Source organism: Lissotriton vulgaris, chromosome 4_2 (assembly GCF_964263255.1).
Source record: "Lissotriton vulgaris chromosome 4_2, aLisVul1.2, whole genome shotgun sequence".
NCBI classification, from domain to species: Eukaryota; Metazoa; Chordata; class Amphibia; order Caudata; family Salamandridae; genus Lissotriton; species Lissotriton vulgaris.
In genome coordinates this window covers 10,387,661-10,405,622 of record NC_141692.1, presented here as the reverse complement: position 1 = coordinate 10,405,622, position 17,962 = coordinate 10,387,661, and the positions used below count along the sequence as shown (strand labels likewise).

General features: G+C 50.0%; 1 protein-coding gene across 1 annotated transcript in view; it reads right to left on the bottom strand.

Moving 5' to 3' along the window:
• LOC147718119 (E3 ubiquitin-protein ligase TRIM11-like) overlaps positions 1 to 17,472 on the bottom strand; it is a 75,912-nt gene extending 58,440 nt beyond the window's left edge. The window contains exons 1-2 of the mRNA XM_086919244.1: positions 17,059 to 17,472; positions 10,283 to 10,378 (exon numbers count right to left, since the gene is read on the bottom strand). Of these exons, the coding sequence (XP_086775370.1) occupies positions 10,283 to 10,378; positions 17,059 to 17,472 (510 nt within the window). The remainder of the gene's footprint in view (positions 1 to 10,282; positions 10,379 to 17,058) is intronic.
• Between the last annotated feature and the right edge of the window lie 490 nt (positions 17,473 to 17,962).

The following is a 17,962-nucleotide window of genomic DNA, read 5'->3' as shown; positions in this document are numbered from 1 at the left end:
CCGTTACAGCTCCTGTGCCACAGGCTCCATCGTTTCCCCATTCGCCAGGGCCCGCGGACTGGGGGGGGACGAGGAAGAGGAGGGCCCCCAAGACTCCCCAGCCACCTTCGGATCCCGCCTGCGTCTACTCGACAGGGGCAATACTCACTGCGTCAGCGTGCCACCATTCAGCCCTCGGACAAGTGGGTGGGGGGAGGCCTCCGGCAGCACCGGGCACCAGCCGCACCCCAGCGTCCAGCCAGCTCCTGTCGCCTGCCCCCCGCCGCATCTGGTTCTTTATTGATGACTTATGTGCTGTTAGTGAAGCAGGTCAGCTGTCTGCGGTGTGATGTCCGGCAAGTCCACCGAGAGCTGAGAGTCTGGAATTCCATAAACGGCTTCATCATCACTGAGGACAGTCTGCGGGCTGGCTCCTGGTGCACCCTCCGATGCCGGCAAACTGCTTAGTTGGGAGACTCTCCTGAGTGCATCTCGCTGTTCCTGAAGAACCTGGTCTGCTGGCGGAGAGCGTCGTGCTGTTTCCTCAGGACGGACAGCCTGCTGGTCTCTGTTCCTGCGTCGACGTCTCGGACCACGTGTCCTCGGCCCCTGTTCATATCCCTGTGTTTGCCGGGGCGCCGTGTCTGTGCCGCTGTACAGCCAGGAGCCCACCTCCTCAGGGGTGTTAAAGAAGTATGTCTTATCCTGCGCGACCACTCTCAGCTTTGCAGGGAAAAGGAGGGAGTATTTGAGGCCTGCTGTGCGGAGCCTCCGTTTCACTTCCAGGAACGAGTGCCTTTGGCGTTGGACCTGGATGGTATAGTCCGGGAAGAACAAAACTGTGGCATTGTCTATTCGTACCTCCCCAAGCCGCCTGGCTTCTCGCAGGACCGTGTCCCTGTCCCGGTAGTTCAGTATCCGGAGGAGTAGCGGCCTTGGGTTGGAGCCCGTGGGAAGCGGTCTCGTAGGCACTCTGTGCGCCCGTTCCACCACAAAGTAAGGTGAGAGTGTATCCTCCGGCAGTATTTCTCGCAGCCAGTCCTCCACCCGCTGGGCCGGGTGGTTGCCCTCCCATTTCTCCGGGATCCCCACGAGTCTAATGTTGTTTCGGCGTGCCCCCCCTTCCGCATCCTCTGCGCGGTCTTCCAGGAACTCTACCCTGTTCAGGAGGTCCTGTACTTGCTTGTCTGTTTGGGTGACTCGGGGTGCAAGATCCGCCACTGTGCCTTCCAGGGTCTTGGTCCTGTCCGCCAGCTTCTTGTGGTCGTCCCTCAGGTGTGTGAGGTCTATGGCGACGCCGTCTATTTTGGACTCTAGGGATGTCCTTGTCGATTGTATCGACTCCTCCAAACGCTCCATGGCAGCCAGCACACTATCTAATCTTGTGGTCACCTGGTCGGCAGCCATCTTGTTCAGCGTCTTGCCAGTCTTCCCTTTCGGCGGAGCGCCTCCAGTGCCGGTACGCGTTCTGACCCCTCCGGACATGGGCAGTGCCCCTGTAATTTCAGTTCTGCCTGGGGGCTTGGGGGAGTCGGACGTCTGTTGGCTTGTGGCAGGGCGCGCCTGGGTAGCTGGTCCGCCTTGCTGGTCTAAGGGAGAGGGCCCAATCCGGCGTACAGTTCCAGCAGTGTCCGAGAGTGGCAATGTTGCTTATTTCCGAATTGATGCCCGCTTGGAGGGCCAGTCGGCGTCCCGCGCGTCTTGCGCCCCAGATGCAGAGGTTGCCGGTGCGACAAAGCGGCGAGGCAGGTGTCAATCAGCCGCCCGGGGCAAGCACGCCCATGTTGAGGACAGGTGTCCACTAGGGAGCAAACGCTCTTCCGCCCTCGGGATGCACAGGGCCGTCAAGGCATGCCGGACAGGCAGCGCGCCGCAGTGCTCGGAGCGAGGAGGCCGGGATCCCTCCCTCGGGTCTTTGCCAGGCCGCCCTGGCCGTGGGAGCGCTCTGCGTGGGGGCTCCCCTAGTCGTGAGCAGTCCTCTCCTCCCTCATCACGCCCCGAGTAGTGCAGGTTGACTTGAGAGTGTGTCCACGTCTTACTCTTAGTTCCACCAGTGCATTCCGTCTATGGCCCGGCTGTGCAGCCTGCGTTTCGCGCGTCCTCCGTGCCGGTCCGTGGTGTAGGCCTGCGCAGTGATATGCCAGGGCAGGCACCCGACATCAGCGCCGGGCGGGTGTGGTTACTGCGGTCAGCCGACCGCGTGGCAGCAGAATGTCTCCTGGTCGTGAGAGCCTCGGAGTTTCCTGAGGTAGATGGGGTGGGCCGGGCACAAGGAGATGTGGGGGAAGGGTGCCCACAGCGCGTGGATCCTCGCAGCAACTCCTCCAACAGAGCCCGTGCCGGATCGGGTGTGGGGTGCCCTCCGGGTCCCAGCGCCACTGATGTGTGAGCTTGGGCGCTCAACCCAGGCCTCCTCTTGCGTCTCTCCCCCCCGTGTATCTCCACACCCGTGCGGGGGGGGTCTCTTCAGGCAATGTCCAGGATGCGGAGTCCTCTCACCTGGTCCCCTGATTCCGCCCTGGTTCCGCCGATGTAGTGGGGCTGTGCCCCCGGTTTCTCGCCACTTTCAGGCGTATGCAGCAGTAGTCGGGCGGCTGCTTTATCTTTACACGCCACCTCCGGCGTCACAGCTACGCCTCGCCGGCCAGGCCCTCGCGCCCCTCCAGCGCAAGTCACTCGTTCTTTCCCAGGAGCAGGGGGGAGCAGGGGTCAGAGCGTCCAGATGGTTCCCCGGTCTCTGTTCCCAGTGTGGGAGGGGGCCGTGGTGACCCGACCCCGCGCCGCGCAGCAGGGCCCAGACGTCAGGCCCAAACCGCGGCCTCCCGTACTCTTCCACGCCATCCGGACTGCAGCGAGTCCCGCCAGTGGCCCTCAGGAAAGGCCGGTGCCGTGACGTCGGGTCTCCAGTTCAAAAATCGGCCAAAGTGCCAGGAATGCTTCCGTGGTAGTCCGCCTGCAAACTCAGCCGGTTACAGGGATAACTGACGGAGAATCGGCCCGGGGAAGGGGAGCTCAGCTCGGAGCTCTACCCTTTTGAGTCCTCCGCCATTGCGTGCTTAGCCACGCCCCCCTTAAACGCATATATGTTATGTATGTGTATTAGGTAAGGTTTAGTATACATATTGTGTGCATTCTGCACTGCACCCCACCATCATACACACACCTTGCAATGTAGACAGTCAGACCCAATGAAAATCTAGTTTTAAGTACATCATAAAGGCGTGCTGATCCATCGTGGTCAAGGTGCAGCAGGACAGGGAGGACCTGGAAGAAAGAGAAGAGAATGAAACTGCAGTCTGTACCCTTAGAAGAGTTGTGTTTTCACCCCTTTTCATCCCATTCCACCAACTCAAAGTAGGAGGGATTCCTGCAGAAATTCCCACAGAAGCAAGCCACATCCAAACACTGATGACGGGAATTCTGGCTGGAGTCCCGCTGCCGCCCATCCTGCTGTGAAGGGCGAAGTTCTGGCGAAGTCAGTGGGACCGCGAAGATCTTTTCCGCTATTGCCGGCCAACATTTAAATAGGGAGGATGGACTGCCAGGTTTGCATGCGGGAAGACCACCCAAAAAGATCACTCTGTTGTGGTTCGGTCAACATCTAAATCAGACCCTAAATGTTTGGTCTACCATCAGGAATTGCATTCCACATTCAATTGGTCATGTGACCACAAGTTGAGCCTCATGTACGCAGGAGGGAATGCCCTCTCTGTCTCAGGAACCCTAGGAGGTGATAAGGGAGTAGACGGATGATGCAGCAGCCTCCCAGGCAGTGTGACAGCCCCACCACAGGTCTAGAAGGGCAGCATCTGCAACAATGAGAAATTGCAGCCCTGACCGGCCAATTTTACCAGGGAGTGTACAGAACATGGGGTAATTGCCACTGAAGCAAAAACAACAGTTGATGGACAGAATGCAAAACAATGTCTTACACTCACCCCAGTACAGAGATCTGGACCTACATCCATTGTTTTTGTGCACTCCACACCACCCCAGTTCAGACATGGCCATATGCAAATCAGCCTTGACCCTGTGCCTCATGGGAACAGTCCAGCCCGAACTGCCAAGCCATGTCTTTCCTGGACCGGAATCAAGCATCCTAGGACCGGTTTCTGGCTGTCAGCCGTCTTCAGCCAGGATGGCTTGACTCCAGTGGTGTGGAGAGCATGGGGCACTGTCACGCAAGAACCTCTGCCCCTTCATAATTATCATACGCCCTTTGTCTATCTTGTAGTGCCTTTACTGATTCTTTTTAATTTTGGCTCAGAGGGGTTCAGCTCTACTAATTCTAACTTAGCCAGGGTAACACCCAGCTTACCCAAATTGGTTGCTTGAGCAACCTCACCATGACAAACAGGGTCAGGGGACCTAACTAACTACTTGATAGGAGGGGTTAAACCACAATGCCAAGCACAGTGCTGCCATAAAGGCTAGCACCCATGAGTGGCCACTGACAGCTGTCAGTGCCCAGAACCGTGCCTTTAGTTTGTCAATGACAGGTAAAGGAGCCAACTCACAGGTTTCTTGGGGATTAGGGTACCTGTCTGCTGCTTTAGAGTGAGATGATAGTACTTCCTGTAGCAAACACCCTTTTTCAACCCTCTTTCATGTTAGCTGAGGAGCCACCAGCTCAAGCTGAACATCTGCCTGACTAATCAGGACTCTGTGGGCCAGGTACTGTTTCACCAGAGCCAACCGTGGACTTGTCCCCTACTGGTTTAGAATCTCTTTGGCTCACTGGAACTGTGGCTATCAGTTGCCCACCTTTCCTACACTTTTTTCTCTTCTTTACTTTTGGGGCCTACTTGTACTAGCTGCAAGTTCAACCCCCCTCCCCAAATAATCCTTGGATGAGGACTGGCACTGAAGCAGTACCTCACTCTGGCTCAGACCAACTTCTGGATGGTCATTTCCAAAGAGAGAGTCAAGGTGGTAGGTCCTTACTTGCTACCACCTTTCTCAAGCTAAGGGACCCAGCTATCTCTAGTGGGACTACATCCACAGGCCTATCAGTGGCCTCCCCAAGAATGACCCTTACTCTTCTTGTCTCCCCTGTGATATACTGCCTGTCATGCAGCACAGTGGGACTGGCAGAGGATTCTCTCAGGGCAGTGGCTAGGATTCCGTTCACCAGTAGGTGGTGGAAGTATTTACTCCCTCTCTGGAATGTTCAGCTCACCTTTTGGGCACACTTCTCAGTTTAAGGCTAGGTTAACCTACGCATCTGAGTAGTTACCCTAAAAAGCTTTCCTAGCAACCCCTGGAGGTGTAGTAGGGGCTTTGTTTTTAGGAAAATAGGGGTTCGTGAGCTAGCTGCCCTGTCTTGTGCAGATAAGGCCTCATGTCTTCTTGGCGCACCAGTTCTAACCCTGGTACCCACTTTCATTTTGTGAGGTGTCTCTGGGCCCGCTCTCCTGGACAGGTTTTTAGGGGCCTCCATGGGGACCTCTCATTTTTATATCCACTGTCATTTCTGGGGGTTCATTTTAGACTCTTTCTAGTCTTGGATACTCTTGTCTTACCCAATTATCAACCTTCTTCCCCAACGCAAGGAGGAGAGACTGGCCCCAGGTTCACTAGTTATTTTCCTGCACATAATTACTCAAAAGAAGTTCTTTCATTATTAACTTATAAAGCCCATCATAATTATACCAACTGTTACCACTCAAACAACCTTCTAGTGTTTTCACTAAAAAGTTCACAAAATCAACCTGAGTATCCCTGAATCTTATTCTGTATTCTTCAGTGGTGAGTCCAAAGCCCTCAATCAGGATACACTTAATTTTTTTTCAAGTATTATATTTGCACACCATCAACAAAAAAAGATACAGAGGCTCAACTGATATTTAATACCCTTCAACAGGCTCAGAGCAGTTAAAAGCCTTGGTTACTTCATCACCAGTTAATAAGGAGTCAAATTCGTTGGAGCTTGAAAACACAATGACGACATTACATGTAGAACTAAGAGAGAGGTTTGCAACATCAGAGCTCAACCAACAGAAAATACAAGGGTACTGTGAGGCCATGAAGGAGAATATCAACAGTTTAGTGGACAGAGTGGGAGCAATGGAAACAGTACAAAAAAGTGACTACCAACCAAGAAGAGATCACGAAACTCAAGAAAAATGAAATTGATGTAAGAGACAAGCTGGAGTCCTTAGAAAATAATGCAAGAAGGAACAATATTAGAATTCTGAATGTCCCCGAGGGTAAGGTAGAGGGAGACATTAAAACTTTTGTGATTACTCATTTAAAAGAGATCAATTCTCACTTGGACTCTGACACTATAGGGCAAGATGTCCAGAGAGTCCATTGTGATCCTTTTGTGGCACGTCCTGGAAGGAAAACCGGCAGGAGGATTTTGGTGAATTTTAAAACATACACTCTAAAAGAATCTATCCTCACAACGGCCTTAAAATCAGGAACATATAAAAAAGACGATTGGTCTTTTCGTATTAGATCGTACGTTTCTCGTGAAACACTAGACAGGTAGTGGGAACTAGGGAAATATATCCAAGACCTAAGAGATCTAGGCGTCACTGCCATTATTCGTTTCCCTGCCACGTTAAAGGTCATGAGGAACAATAAAATGCATAGTTTCAGAGACCCAGAAGATGCAAAATCTTTTATTGACCAGATAAGGGCACAGACATCAGTATAGCAGAAAATAGTCAGTCCATCAAGGTGCGAGAGAGCTCAAAGGAGGTGATAGTATACCTCGAAGTATACGGGAGGGTCCCCAGGGCGGGTAGGATGGGTCACTGGTAAAAGTGTAGAAAACTACTCAAGGCACACAGGGTGTGGGAGTATAAGGGAGAAAAACACAAAAATATGGAGTCCTTTAATGTTTGATGCAATCAAGTTGTTTTTTTCTTTTCTTATACGTAATGCCGGAAAATGGAAGTTACCACTTGCTAAAGAAACCTGAATATTGCAGGAAATTATTGAGAGATAGTAAAAGGCCACTATTAATGTATTATGGCATGACCAGATAAAAGTAACTCCCTAAGAGTTTTAACATGGAATGTGAATGGCTTGAGAGTAGTCCCAAGGAGGAATAAAATATTAGAATACCTGAAGTTGAGGGAGGCGTACGTAATTCTTATTCAAGAATCTCATTTGTTAAAAGATAAATGGCTTGGCATCATCAAATCTCAAACATGGATTGAGCTCTGTATCTGCACTTCTCAAACAGTTACAGTCAAGGGGGTCGCGATTATATTTAAAAAATCGGCTCAATGTACTATAGTAGAGAAGTGTGGCTCAATGGTTAGAGCGGCAGACCTTGATGCAGAGCTCTGGCCCGGGACCAGGGTTTGATTCCTGCCTCGGCGGGTCTCGGGCTCAAGATTCCTCTGACCTGATATTCTCGCCTCAGTGCCTAGTCTAATCATGGGTCCCACGCTGCAACTCTGGGCAATAGCTTGCTTAATCTCCACAACGGCCCCAACAGCGCTGGGATGCCTGGCTTCGCCATGGGGGTGCCCAGGAGTGGACAATTCACAAGAATAGCCAGGAAGGGTTCCCTAGCGGTATGAGTACAAGCGCCGGGAGACCCGGTCCGGGTAGCTGCGCGCTATACAAGTACAAAAACTTTTACATTTACACAGCTGAAGCGGTCGTCGACCCTCTAGGTAGATGGGTGATCTTTAGAGCAAGATGTCAGGGTACGTGGTTAATTTTTGTTCCATATTATGGCCCTTATATAGTTGACCCTCTCCCTCTTGCTTCAACTTCTTGAATTTAACGACACTATTATAATGGATGGCGATTTTAATGTTATTCTTGAGTTAGACAAGGATGCCACCTCCAAAATACGCATCGTGGCAACTTCTAAAATGAGATCAGCCCTGAAATCTATGATTCAGGATCTTGGCCTAGCAGATATTTGGAGGTTAAAAAACACAAGAGGGAGGGCGGTGATGAGCAACTCTACAGGGGACTTTACATTTCATAACAAGGCTAAGGCAAGACTAGCTGACTATCTAGAACTTAGAGTAAAAAAGAGAAGGGAAGCAAGCAGATTAGCAAATTACGAATATGGGAAGGTAGTGGCAAACTATTGGCCTGGAAGGCCAAAACAGACAGAACTAGGAATAATATCATGGATTTGATAAACCAAGCCACGGGTGATATTATCACTGAAGACAGAGCCATAGAGAGGGAATTTGTCTGTTTTTTTCAGGATCTTTATATAGAGGACATACTCCCAAACAAAGATCAGATGGACGCGTTCCTTAGTGATTTTGACATGCCCTTATTAAGCGATAAAAACAAAGAGGATTTACCGGCTCCTATAACTCAGGAAGAAGTGTATAGCTAAATCAGGAATTTAAAAAATGGTAAGGCGGCCGGCCCTGACGCATTCCCAATGAGATTTACATTCTGCTGAGGGAAGTTTTAGCCCCAATTCTGCTGGATCTCTTTAATTCCGCTTACATTTTAAAATGGGATTTGGCAACCATTATCGTTCTTCTTTAACCCAATAAAAACCCAAGACTATGTGAATCATACAGACCAATATCGCTGCTTAACAGCGACGACAAAATATATACACAGATTCTCAACAAAAGGCTGGAGCGAATGGTTGGCTCAAATATCCAGACCAGAAGGGATTCATGAAGGGGAGGCATTTAGAGGATCTGACGCATGAACTAATCAGAGCTGTAGCTCTAGCAATAGAGTATGAAAAACCCTTCTCTATAATAACGTGTGATGCGGTGAAAGCTTTCGATAGGGTTGGCTGGCCCTTTTTATACGAGGTAATCCAGCGCTTCAATATGGGTGAAGTATTTGGGTCAGCTATTAAAACATTGTACAGAAATCCTATGGCCCGGGTTTTGGTAAATTGTTCTCTCTCTGCTTTAAACCCTTTCTTAAGCTAAGCCTGCCTACTCTGTTCCAAAGCTAACAGGGGCTGACCTCAGTTAGAAGTTCAAAAAGAACGGGTGTTCTAAGATAATATCAAAGGTTTTAAATCATGCTGCACTCCTTTTTTTTTTTTTAAATCTGTTTTATTGAAACACTTGACGTACAGTTACATTTCTTGTGTGTGTAATCCAAAGGGGAAACAACAATTTGAGTAGGTCGTACAATATCAGAGCGAATGTTGACGACGGTTGAAAATCCAATAAATGCACCTATTAGTAAATAACACCATTAGTTGTCATGGGGACAGTCACTGCATTCACCATACTGATCACTTCATCATTATATTACCGCTTAATTCGCAGTGTCGATCTTACCAGAGTATCTGACCTTACCCATCAAGACGGGCAGCCTGTTGGCCAGCTGTACCCCTGTTGCCCACAACCCTCTGGCCAGTGATGTAGTGTGTTGTTCCTCAACAGTGTAAATAACCAACCAGGCCCGGTTCCGGGCGACGTATATGAGTGCCGTGGACGACTAGAATGTTCAGTACGTCGTCGCCGTGTGGTAGAGGGTTGCGGCAGTGGCTGTCATGTGTGCTACAATCCCGTGTTTAGTCGCCGTGTGCCAAAAGTAAAAGGTTTGCATGAGAAAGGCAGATCCAGCGTGGTCAACTGGGGGGCGACATTTGCTGTAGGTGCCACTGACCTAATCGGGGGAAAATAGGAAAGAAATTGGGGGTGTAATGAATCTTAACTCGGGGAGGGGGGAAGGGGGTGCTGCAGTGTGGGTCCTGTCGTGTTAGGTCCGGGTGGAGTGGTCTCGCAGGGTGCTGGCGTCTAGTGCTCGCGGGGAGGTGGTTCGGGTGGTGTGTGGTAGCTCTAAGGCCCGGGGTGGGGCTGCATTGTTGGAGTCGGCTGTGTGTGTGGCCCCTTCTGACTAGGGGGGGGGGGGGGTGAGAAGTCGGGGGGGATGGGGGGGTCGGGGGGTGAGAGAGGGGCTGTAGGGGTGGTATTTCATGTCTGTATGCGTGCGGCTCTCGTTTCTCCCCATTGCTACGCATCTTGCTACCCAGACGTGTCCCCTCATTCCATTGGGGGGGAGTGGGGGCAAGCTGGCTATCATCTCACATCACCCCTTTATCGTGGCAGGCCCTGATGAATGTTTGTAGGAAGCCCTCCCAAATCTGGGCTATCGGTATGGCCCTCCGGCCCGCTGTTTCTTCCCTGCGTAGTACTGTGCCCTCATCATGCTGCACTCCTTAACAATATAGACTTTCCCTGCATCCTCAAAGTAAGTAGTACAGCTATACTCCCCAGACTATCCTGTATTAACACTTTGTTGAAATGTGGATATTGTGGAGTTGATATATGCAGAGGTCAACATTTCCGACCTTGACATTAGCACGTACAACTTAGTTTGAGCCCACACTCACCTTCAGAGCCCTGTATTCCTCCTCTTCTTTTAGCTTGCTGTGTAGGACATCAGTCATTTCTTGTTTCAGGGGTTGCAACCAGTTCTGGAGTTCACCCTGCAGAGAAGATTGTTCATGAATTATGTCTCTCAAGAGATGCACCATGCGATGAGGACCCACAAACACTCATTTTCCATATATGAATGCATGTTATGTGTATACAAATTGTTAGAATGTCAAAATAAATTTATCAGACTTGTATTATCAAGTCATAGAAGTGAATAAAACCTATGCAAACTGCAAATTATCATTTGCAATATATTTTAGCACAAAATGCGTTCAATACATCGATTTTTGACATGAGGAAACATTTTGTGGCAAACAAAATAGTGTGAAAGCCAACTGGTGTAAATATTCGGGAAGAAAACAGTGGACGCAGAGGGTGGCATCTCAATGGTGAAGGGCTCCTACATAGTCCTGAGTATAATTATCTGGGCATCCACTTGGGGCCCGATTCACAGAACTAACTTAAGACAAAATCCTAAACTTACTACCATTTCGGTATTCACAGAAGGCACTTACTCGTTTCGGTATTCACAGAAGTTAGGACTCCTAACTTTAGGACTCCTAAATGTCTTCTGGGAATACCGAAAGTCTTAAAGTTAGGATTTCTCTCAGTTTAGGAGTAGTAAAGTTAGGACTCCTAACTTTAGGACTCCTCAACTGAGAAAAATCCTTACTTTAAGACTTTGGGTATTCGCAGAAGGAATTTAGGAGTCCTACAGTTAGGAGTGACCATTTTAACCATTTTAAAACAGTGCCATTGATACCGGAGAGGATTCCAGTAAGGCTGGGTTGTTCCCAGCGTTAAAGGCCGCTGAGAAGTCAAGTAGGATAAGTATGCATGTATCACTTTCATCTAAGGATCTATGGATGTCATCTGCGATATTGAGCATGGCAGTTTATGTGCTACAGCCTTGCCTGAACCCTGATTACAAGGAGTCAAGTAGGTTGGAATCCTCTATATGCCGGATAAGTGGTTGTAAGACACATTTTTCCATAGTTTTGGCAAGGAACGGAAGGTTGGAGATAGATCTGAGGTTGTTGAGCTCATACGGGTCAGCCCTGGGATTTTTGGAAATGGGCGTGATTTGACCTAGTTGAAGGGAATCCAGTACACAACTCGAGGCAAAAGAAGAATTGATGATTTTTGTCCAACACGGGGCGAAATTGTGGTGAAGGTTATGTACTACTTTTGCAGGGACGGGTTCTTTGGTGTGAAAAGTGGGCTTTAATTTCGCAATAAAATTGAAAACTTCAAGTTCTGTCATGGGTTTGAAAACCGACCAATTGGCATTGTTTTCTAATTGGATGTTGAAAAGGTTGCTGTTAGGTCGATTTAGGGCCATTTTGTTGTTGGCGAGATCAGGAGGAGTGACTGTGGCAGTGTAATGAGTGTTAGAATGGATTGATTGTATGGGGGTGTGGGTGTGACTTGGAAGGAAAGATTGCTCAAATGTAGTTATTTTTTCTGTGAAGAAGCTGACAATTTCTTCACGTTCTTTAGAGGCTATGATTTCATGTGGGGAGGAAGAAGTGTTTTGTTGTTTGACAATGTTAAAGAGTTCTCTGGGCCTGTTTATTTGCACGGTCAAGTTAGATGCAGAAGAAGGTGGCTTTTTCTAGGAAGATGTGCTTCTTGGATGTAACCCTTGCAGTTCTGAGTAGAGTTAGATGAAATGCAGATGGGTTTTATCTCCAAGTCCTTTCAGCTTGTCTAAGATGTCTTCTTTCATTTTTGTGGTCCGAGTTAAACAAAGGTTTTGATTTGATTGATCTTATGTTTTTTTTTATTTGAGCGGTGCAACTTGGTTGAGAGCTTCTGCTATGGCGGTGTTGAAGTGGGCGGCGAGGTCATTTACGTTAGCGAGGCAAGGTGATGTTCTAGTTGTTCACAGATCTTGGCTTCAAGATCCGTAATTCAATCAATCAATCAATCATACCATTTGTATAGCGCACTACTCACCCAGAAGGGTCTCAAGGCGCTTGGGGGAGGGGGTTCGCTACTGCTCGAACAGCCAGGTCTTGAGTTGTCTCCTGAAGGCGAGGTGGTCCTGGGTCAGCCGAAGGTGGATGGGCAGGGAGTTCCATGTCTTGGCCGCCAGGTAGGAGAAGGATCTGCCTCCGGCGGTGGCTCTTCGGATGCGTGGTACGGCGGCGAGAGCGAGGCTGGTAGACCGTAGCTGGCGGGTGGGCGTGTAGAAGGTCAGGCGGTCGTTGAGGTACTTGGGGCCCAGGTCGTGGAGAGACTTGTGTGTGTGGGTGAGGAGCCTGAACGTGATCCCCTTGTTGACGGGGAGCCAGTGCAGGTCCCTCAGGTGGCTGGAGATGGTGCTGCGTCGGGGGATGTCCAGGATGAGTCGGGCGGAGGCGTTCTGGAAGCGTTGGAGTCTTTTCTGTAGCTTGGCTGTGGTTCCGGCGTAGAGGGTGTTTCCGTAGTCCAGTCGGCTGGTGACGAGGGCCTGGGAGACCGTCTTCCTGGTTTCTGTCGGGATCCAACGGAAGATCTTGCGAAGCATGCGAAGGGTGTGAAAGCATGATGAGGAGACGGCGTTGACTTGTCTGGTCAGGGAGGAGTCCAGGATGAAGCCCAGGTTGCGTGCGTGGTCTGTTGGCTTGGGAGCGGTGCCCAGGGCTGGGGGCCACCAGGAGTCGTCCCACGCGGAGGGCGATGGTCCCAGGATGAGGACTTCTGTCTTGTCTGAGTTCAGTTTCAGGCGGCTGTTCTTCATCCACTCGGCGACGTCTTTCATCCCTTCGTGTAGGCTGGTTCTGGCGGTGTCGGGGTCTCTGGTGAGGGAGAGGATCAGCTGGGTGTCGTCGGCGTAGGAGATGATGAGGTTGTGTTGGTGTGCGATGGCAGCAAGGGGTCTCATGTAGATGTAGATGTTGAAGAGGGTGGGGCTGAGAGAGGATCCTTGCGGGACGCCGCAGATGACTTTGGTGGCCTCGGAGCGATACGGGGGGAGGCGGACTCTCTGTGTTCTTCCGGCGAGGAACGAAATGATCCACTCCAGTGCCTTCTCTTGGATGCCGATGTTGCTGAGGAGTTGGACTAGGGTGCGGTGGCAGACAGTGTTGAACGCTGCAGAGAGGTCCAGGAGGATGAGTGCTGCTGTTTCCCCGTTGTCGAGCAGGGCCCGGATGTCCTCGGTGGCTGCGATGAGGGCGGTCTCGGTGCTGTGGTTGGCTCTGAAACCGGACTGCGAGGGGTCGAGGGATCCGTTCGTCTCGAGGAAGGCGGCAGGCTGTCTGTTGACGATCTTCTCGATGACTTTGGCAGGAAAAGGAAGGAGCGAGATGGGGCGGAAGTTTTTGAGGTCGGTGGGGTCTGCTGTTGGTTTCTTCAGTAGGGCGCTGAGCTTGGCATGCTTCCGGGAAGGTGGCGGTGTTGAAGGAGGTGTTGATGACGTCCCGGAGTTGGGGTGCGATGGTGGAGTCGGCCTTGTTGAAGACGTGGTGGGGGCAGGGGTCGGTTGGAGATCCGGAGTGGATGGTGTTCATCGTGCGGGCTGTGTCTTCGGTGGTCACCGTGGTCCAGGTGCGGTGGGGTGCGTTGGTTCGACGGTTGAGTGCATGGATGGTGCGCCGAAACTGTTGTGGATGTCGGCAATCTTGCGGTGGAAGAACGAGGCGAGGGAGTCGCAGAGATCCTGTGAAGGAGTGATGTCGTTGCTGCCGGTGCTGGGGTTGGAGAACTCCTTGACGCTGCTGACGAGTTCCTTGCTGTCGTGGGCGTTGATGTCCAGTCGTTCCTTCAGTGATTTCTTCTTGGTGGTGCGGATGAGCTGGTGGTGCTTGTGGGTGGCGTGTTTGAGGGCGGTCATGTTGTCAGCGGTCTGGTTGAGGAGCCAGGTTTTCTCGAGGGTGCAGCAGGTCTTCTTGGAGTCCTTGAGTTCGTCGGTGAACCAGGGAGCCTTCTTGCTTCTGGGTCTGCTGGGAGGGTTCTTCAGTGGTGCGAGGTCGTCGGCGCAGGCGGTCAGCCACTGCGTGAAGTTGCGGGCTGCTTCGTTGGGGTCCGTTGTGCTGGCAGGTGGGTTCTGGCTGAGGGAGGTGGTGAGCTGGTCGGCGGTGATCTTGCTCCAGCTTCTGTGAGGGACCTGTTGCGGGTGGTGGTGGGTTGTGGTTTTTCTGAAGCTGAAGTGGATGCAGCTGTGGTCGGTCCAGTGGAGTCCGGTGGAGTGGCTGAAGGTGATGTGCTTGCTGGATGAGAAGACAGGATCAAGCGTGTGGCCGGCGTAGTGGGTGGGGGGGTTGACCAGTTGCTTGAGTCCGAGGTTGGCGAGGTTGTCCAGCAGGGCGGCGGTGTTGCGGTCCTTGTTGTTCTCCAGGTGGAAGTTGAGGTCCCCTAGGAGGATGTAGTCAGAGGAGGGGAGGGCGTGTGGGCTGATGAAGTCCGTAATTGGGACTTGTTTGAGGTTTCTGGTACACTGCTTAGGTTTATTCGATGAGTTTAAGTGTGGTTTGACTAAGGTATTGATGTTGAACAGTATGAGATGGTGGTCTGACCAGACTATAGGTAAGATGGCACTAAGGGAGACCAGTTTGCTGTTGGTGATAATCGCGTCAAGCACAGCGCCTTTGATGTGTGTAGGTTTATGGCAGAGTTGATTTAGGTCGTTCCTTTCCAGAAGGTTCAAGAGGCGCCTGACTGTGGAGTCTTCTGCGTTGTCCAGTGTAAGTTAAAGTCTCCCAAAAACACCTCCTTTGTGTCAGTTAAGGAGAACCAAGTTAGTAGGTCAGATCACCAGGTGTTAAGTTTGATAGGCGGGGAGCATTTACCTTTAAGTTCAATTCTGAGAAATTCAAAAGTCGCGTATTCTGCGTTATATAATATAAAAAGATGCATTTCAACTTTGTGGATTATGGCTAGACCTCCACCTGTTTTTTCAAGTCTGTCATGTCTAATGATGGAGTAACCAGGGAAGTAAGCAGATCAAGTATGGCGTTGGAGTGGTCCTTGAGCAAAGATTCCATGAGGAAAGCTATATCAATTCACTCACTGAGTAAGGTTTCAGAGATATCTGTAGCCTGTTGAGCTGTCGATTTGCAGTTGACGAACATGCAAGATAAACGGGAGGGATTGTCTTTAGCAGGTTGTAGAGTCTGAATGGTGGTGACTTGGGCAGGGGGTCTGGATGAGTCCGAAGTTATGTGGGTTCTATTTATGCCCACTATTACTGGGATTGTGGAGGGAGGATTGTAGGCCATGGTCTGGGTCTTGGCTGACGATCTGCTTTTGGCAATGAATACAGAGGCCCATCTTAGTCAAACAGTAAGATGATGCAGTTGGCCTTCCAAGGTGATCCAGAGTTCTGCCGGAGTTGGAATGCCATGTACAGGGTCACTTCAATAACCGTTCCAAGATGGCCACCCTTTTCGTTATCTTGTGGAGAAGGAATAGTGATGGCCTTCTTTAGTTACCATGCATATAAGGAGGGTTCTTTTGGGGTACGGACCTTAAAAGGCAACAAGAAGGCATCCACAACATGGAGGGCAGAGTTCACCAACCCCCCTGGCATTCTGACCATGTATACCATGTTCACACTGACCCCGGTAGAGCAGTAAGCAGCCACGGGGAGCTTATACAGCTGGAGAGAAGCAGCAAATGTAAGCTGCGAGGCGGGCGGCCTGTGGACAGTGGATGCACTCAGTGGAATGCTGCAAACGACACCCAAAAGAACCCTGGGATACTCTTTCATTGACTCCGACACAATGACTGTCACAAACCCATGCTAATAATCAAAACAGCTGCTTTCAGTCTGCATTTTATCTTGTACTGCATGATCTTATAAGGGGTATCTCGGTTTTAATTGCTGTTTTGCTTAGTTACTAATTAACTGTTCAATAAAAACTGAACAGGAAATTGAACTTGTGTGAATAACACCAGTTCTGCTGGCTTGTGCTGTTTCCACAACCATGTACCATAATTTTACCACAAACAGAAGTTTAACTACTCTGCTGGGATGCTGGCATCATGTTAGGGAACTTCATGTAACAAGAATAACACAACATTCTCAAAATCGCCTAAATTCCACCTTCAGAATTAGAATTTCTCCCAGACCAAAACAAAAGGTTCACAACCAAGGCTGGCCGATGAAAAGCAGGAGCCTGCTGCCAGATTCAAAACCTTTCAATACTAGTGTGTGCTTGCATGGTATTGTGGTAGGCGGGATTGTGCACCACTGAGAGTTCATACAATTCATTTGTCCTTCGCAGGATCCCTTCCTTAAGAGTCAACTTTCAATTCCGCAGGATCTCTGCCCCGGTCTGTGATCACTTCTGAGCCGTGGCTATCAATGGATTTCATTTGGTCAATACTGCTTTTTCGAAATCACAACAATCTTTTCCTCCCGATGTGTAACACATTAGCAGCACTGCAAAGTAATAAATGAAATGCCGGAAACACAACAACTTTCATTATGATGCATACCTCCACGCTTGCACTTGAAGGTTCTAAACTCTACTTTCATTTGTAAATTTGGTCAATGTGTGATTGATTGAAAATTCTGCATTTATCATTTCATTCATAAAAAATACAGGATATTTCCATTTTATAAAAAAATATTACAGCGCTTGACTCATTTAAGACCATGATGCATGCTGGGACTTGTAGTCCTGGTTCCATTGAAGTGAATTAATTGGATTATATTTGGAGATTGCGATAGATTATTGATGCAATCCTGGACCAGGATCTGTTGCCACAGATGACACTGGGCCCTCAGGTGACCTCTTACCTTGTACTCCACGGCCGCCTCCTGTGAGGGCATGAGTGCGTGAGACTTGTGTGCTGCTGAGATGCTGCACACCACGCAGATGGGCTTCAGGTCCTCCTTGCAGAAGACTTTCAGGGGCTCCTGGTGGTCTTTGCACAGATTCTGCCCCCTGGGTCTCTCAGGTGGCTCAGCGAGTTGTCTCACCAGCTCTACCATGTTCTTCAGCTGCCTGTTGGGTCTGAGGTTACCCTGGACACAGATTGCTCTGCACTGTGGGCAGGGGACACCGGGCTCTGCTTCCTTCCCGCAGCCAGGGATGCAGGAGCGACAGAAGTTGTGTCCACACTCCGTGGTCACCGGATCTTTATAAAAGTCCAGGCAGACGGGGCAGGTCACTTCCTCCTGCAGACTTTGCACAGGGTTTGCGGCCGCCATTTCACCTGCAGAAGCACAAGAATGAAGAGAGCTTTCACTATTCCTGAATGTCTAACAGAAGGTATGGTTAGGGCTCTAGTCACTAGACATGGTTCAGCTGCATTCCATCAGTCACATTACAAACTGAGACAACTCTCTTTGGGGCAGATTTACCAACTAGTTGTGCCAATGCAAAGAAACCTGGCAGGAAGTATTGGTTTATTATTTACTTTCCAGTGCAAATTTTTGTTTTGTGCTGGAAAGTTGCCTAAAGTAGCCTAATGTAGGGCCTGATTTATGGGGAATTGGCAAAGGGCAGCGCCACGAGTCTTCTTGCAGCACTGCCATACGCCAATGTTAAAAGGCGGGAATATACCCTATTTCTGTAATAGGGTACATTCCTGTCCTTTCCCTCTGGTTTGGTTCACAATTTGCTGCCTAGCACCAACGTAGGAAGGTGCTAGGCCCTTGCACCATGATGCAGAGGCCCCTTCTTGTACAGAAACAATCT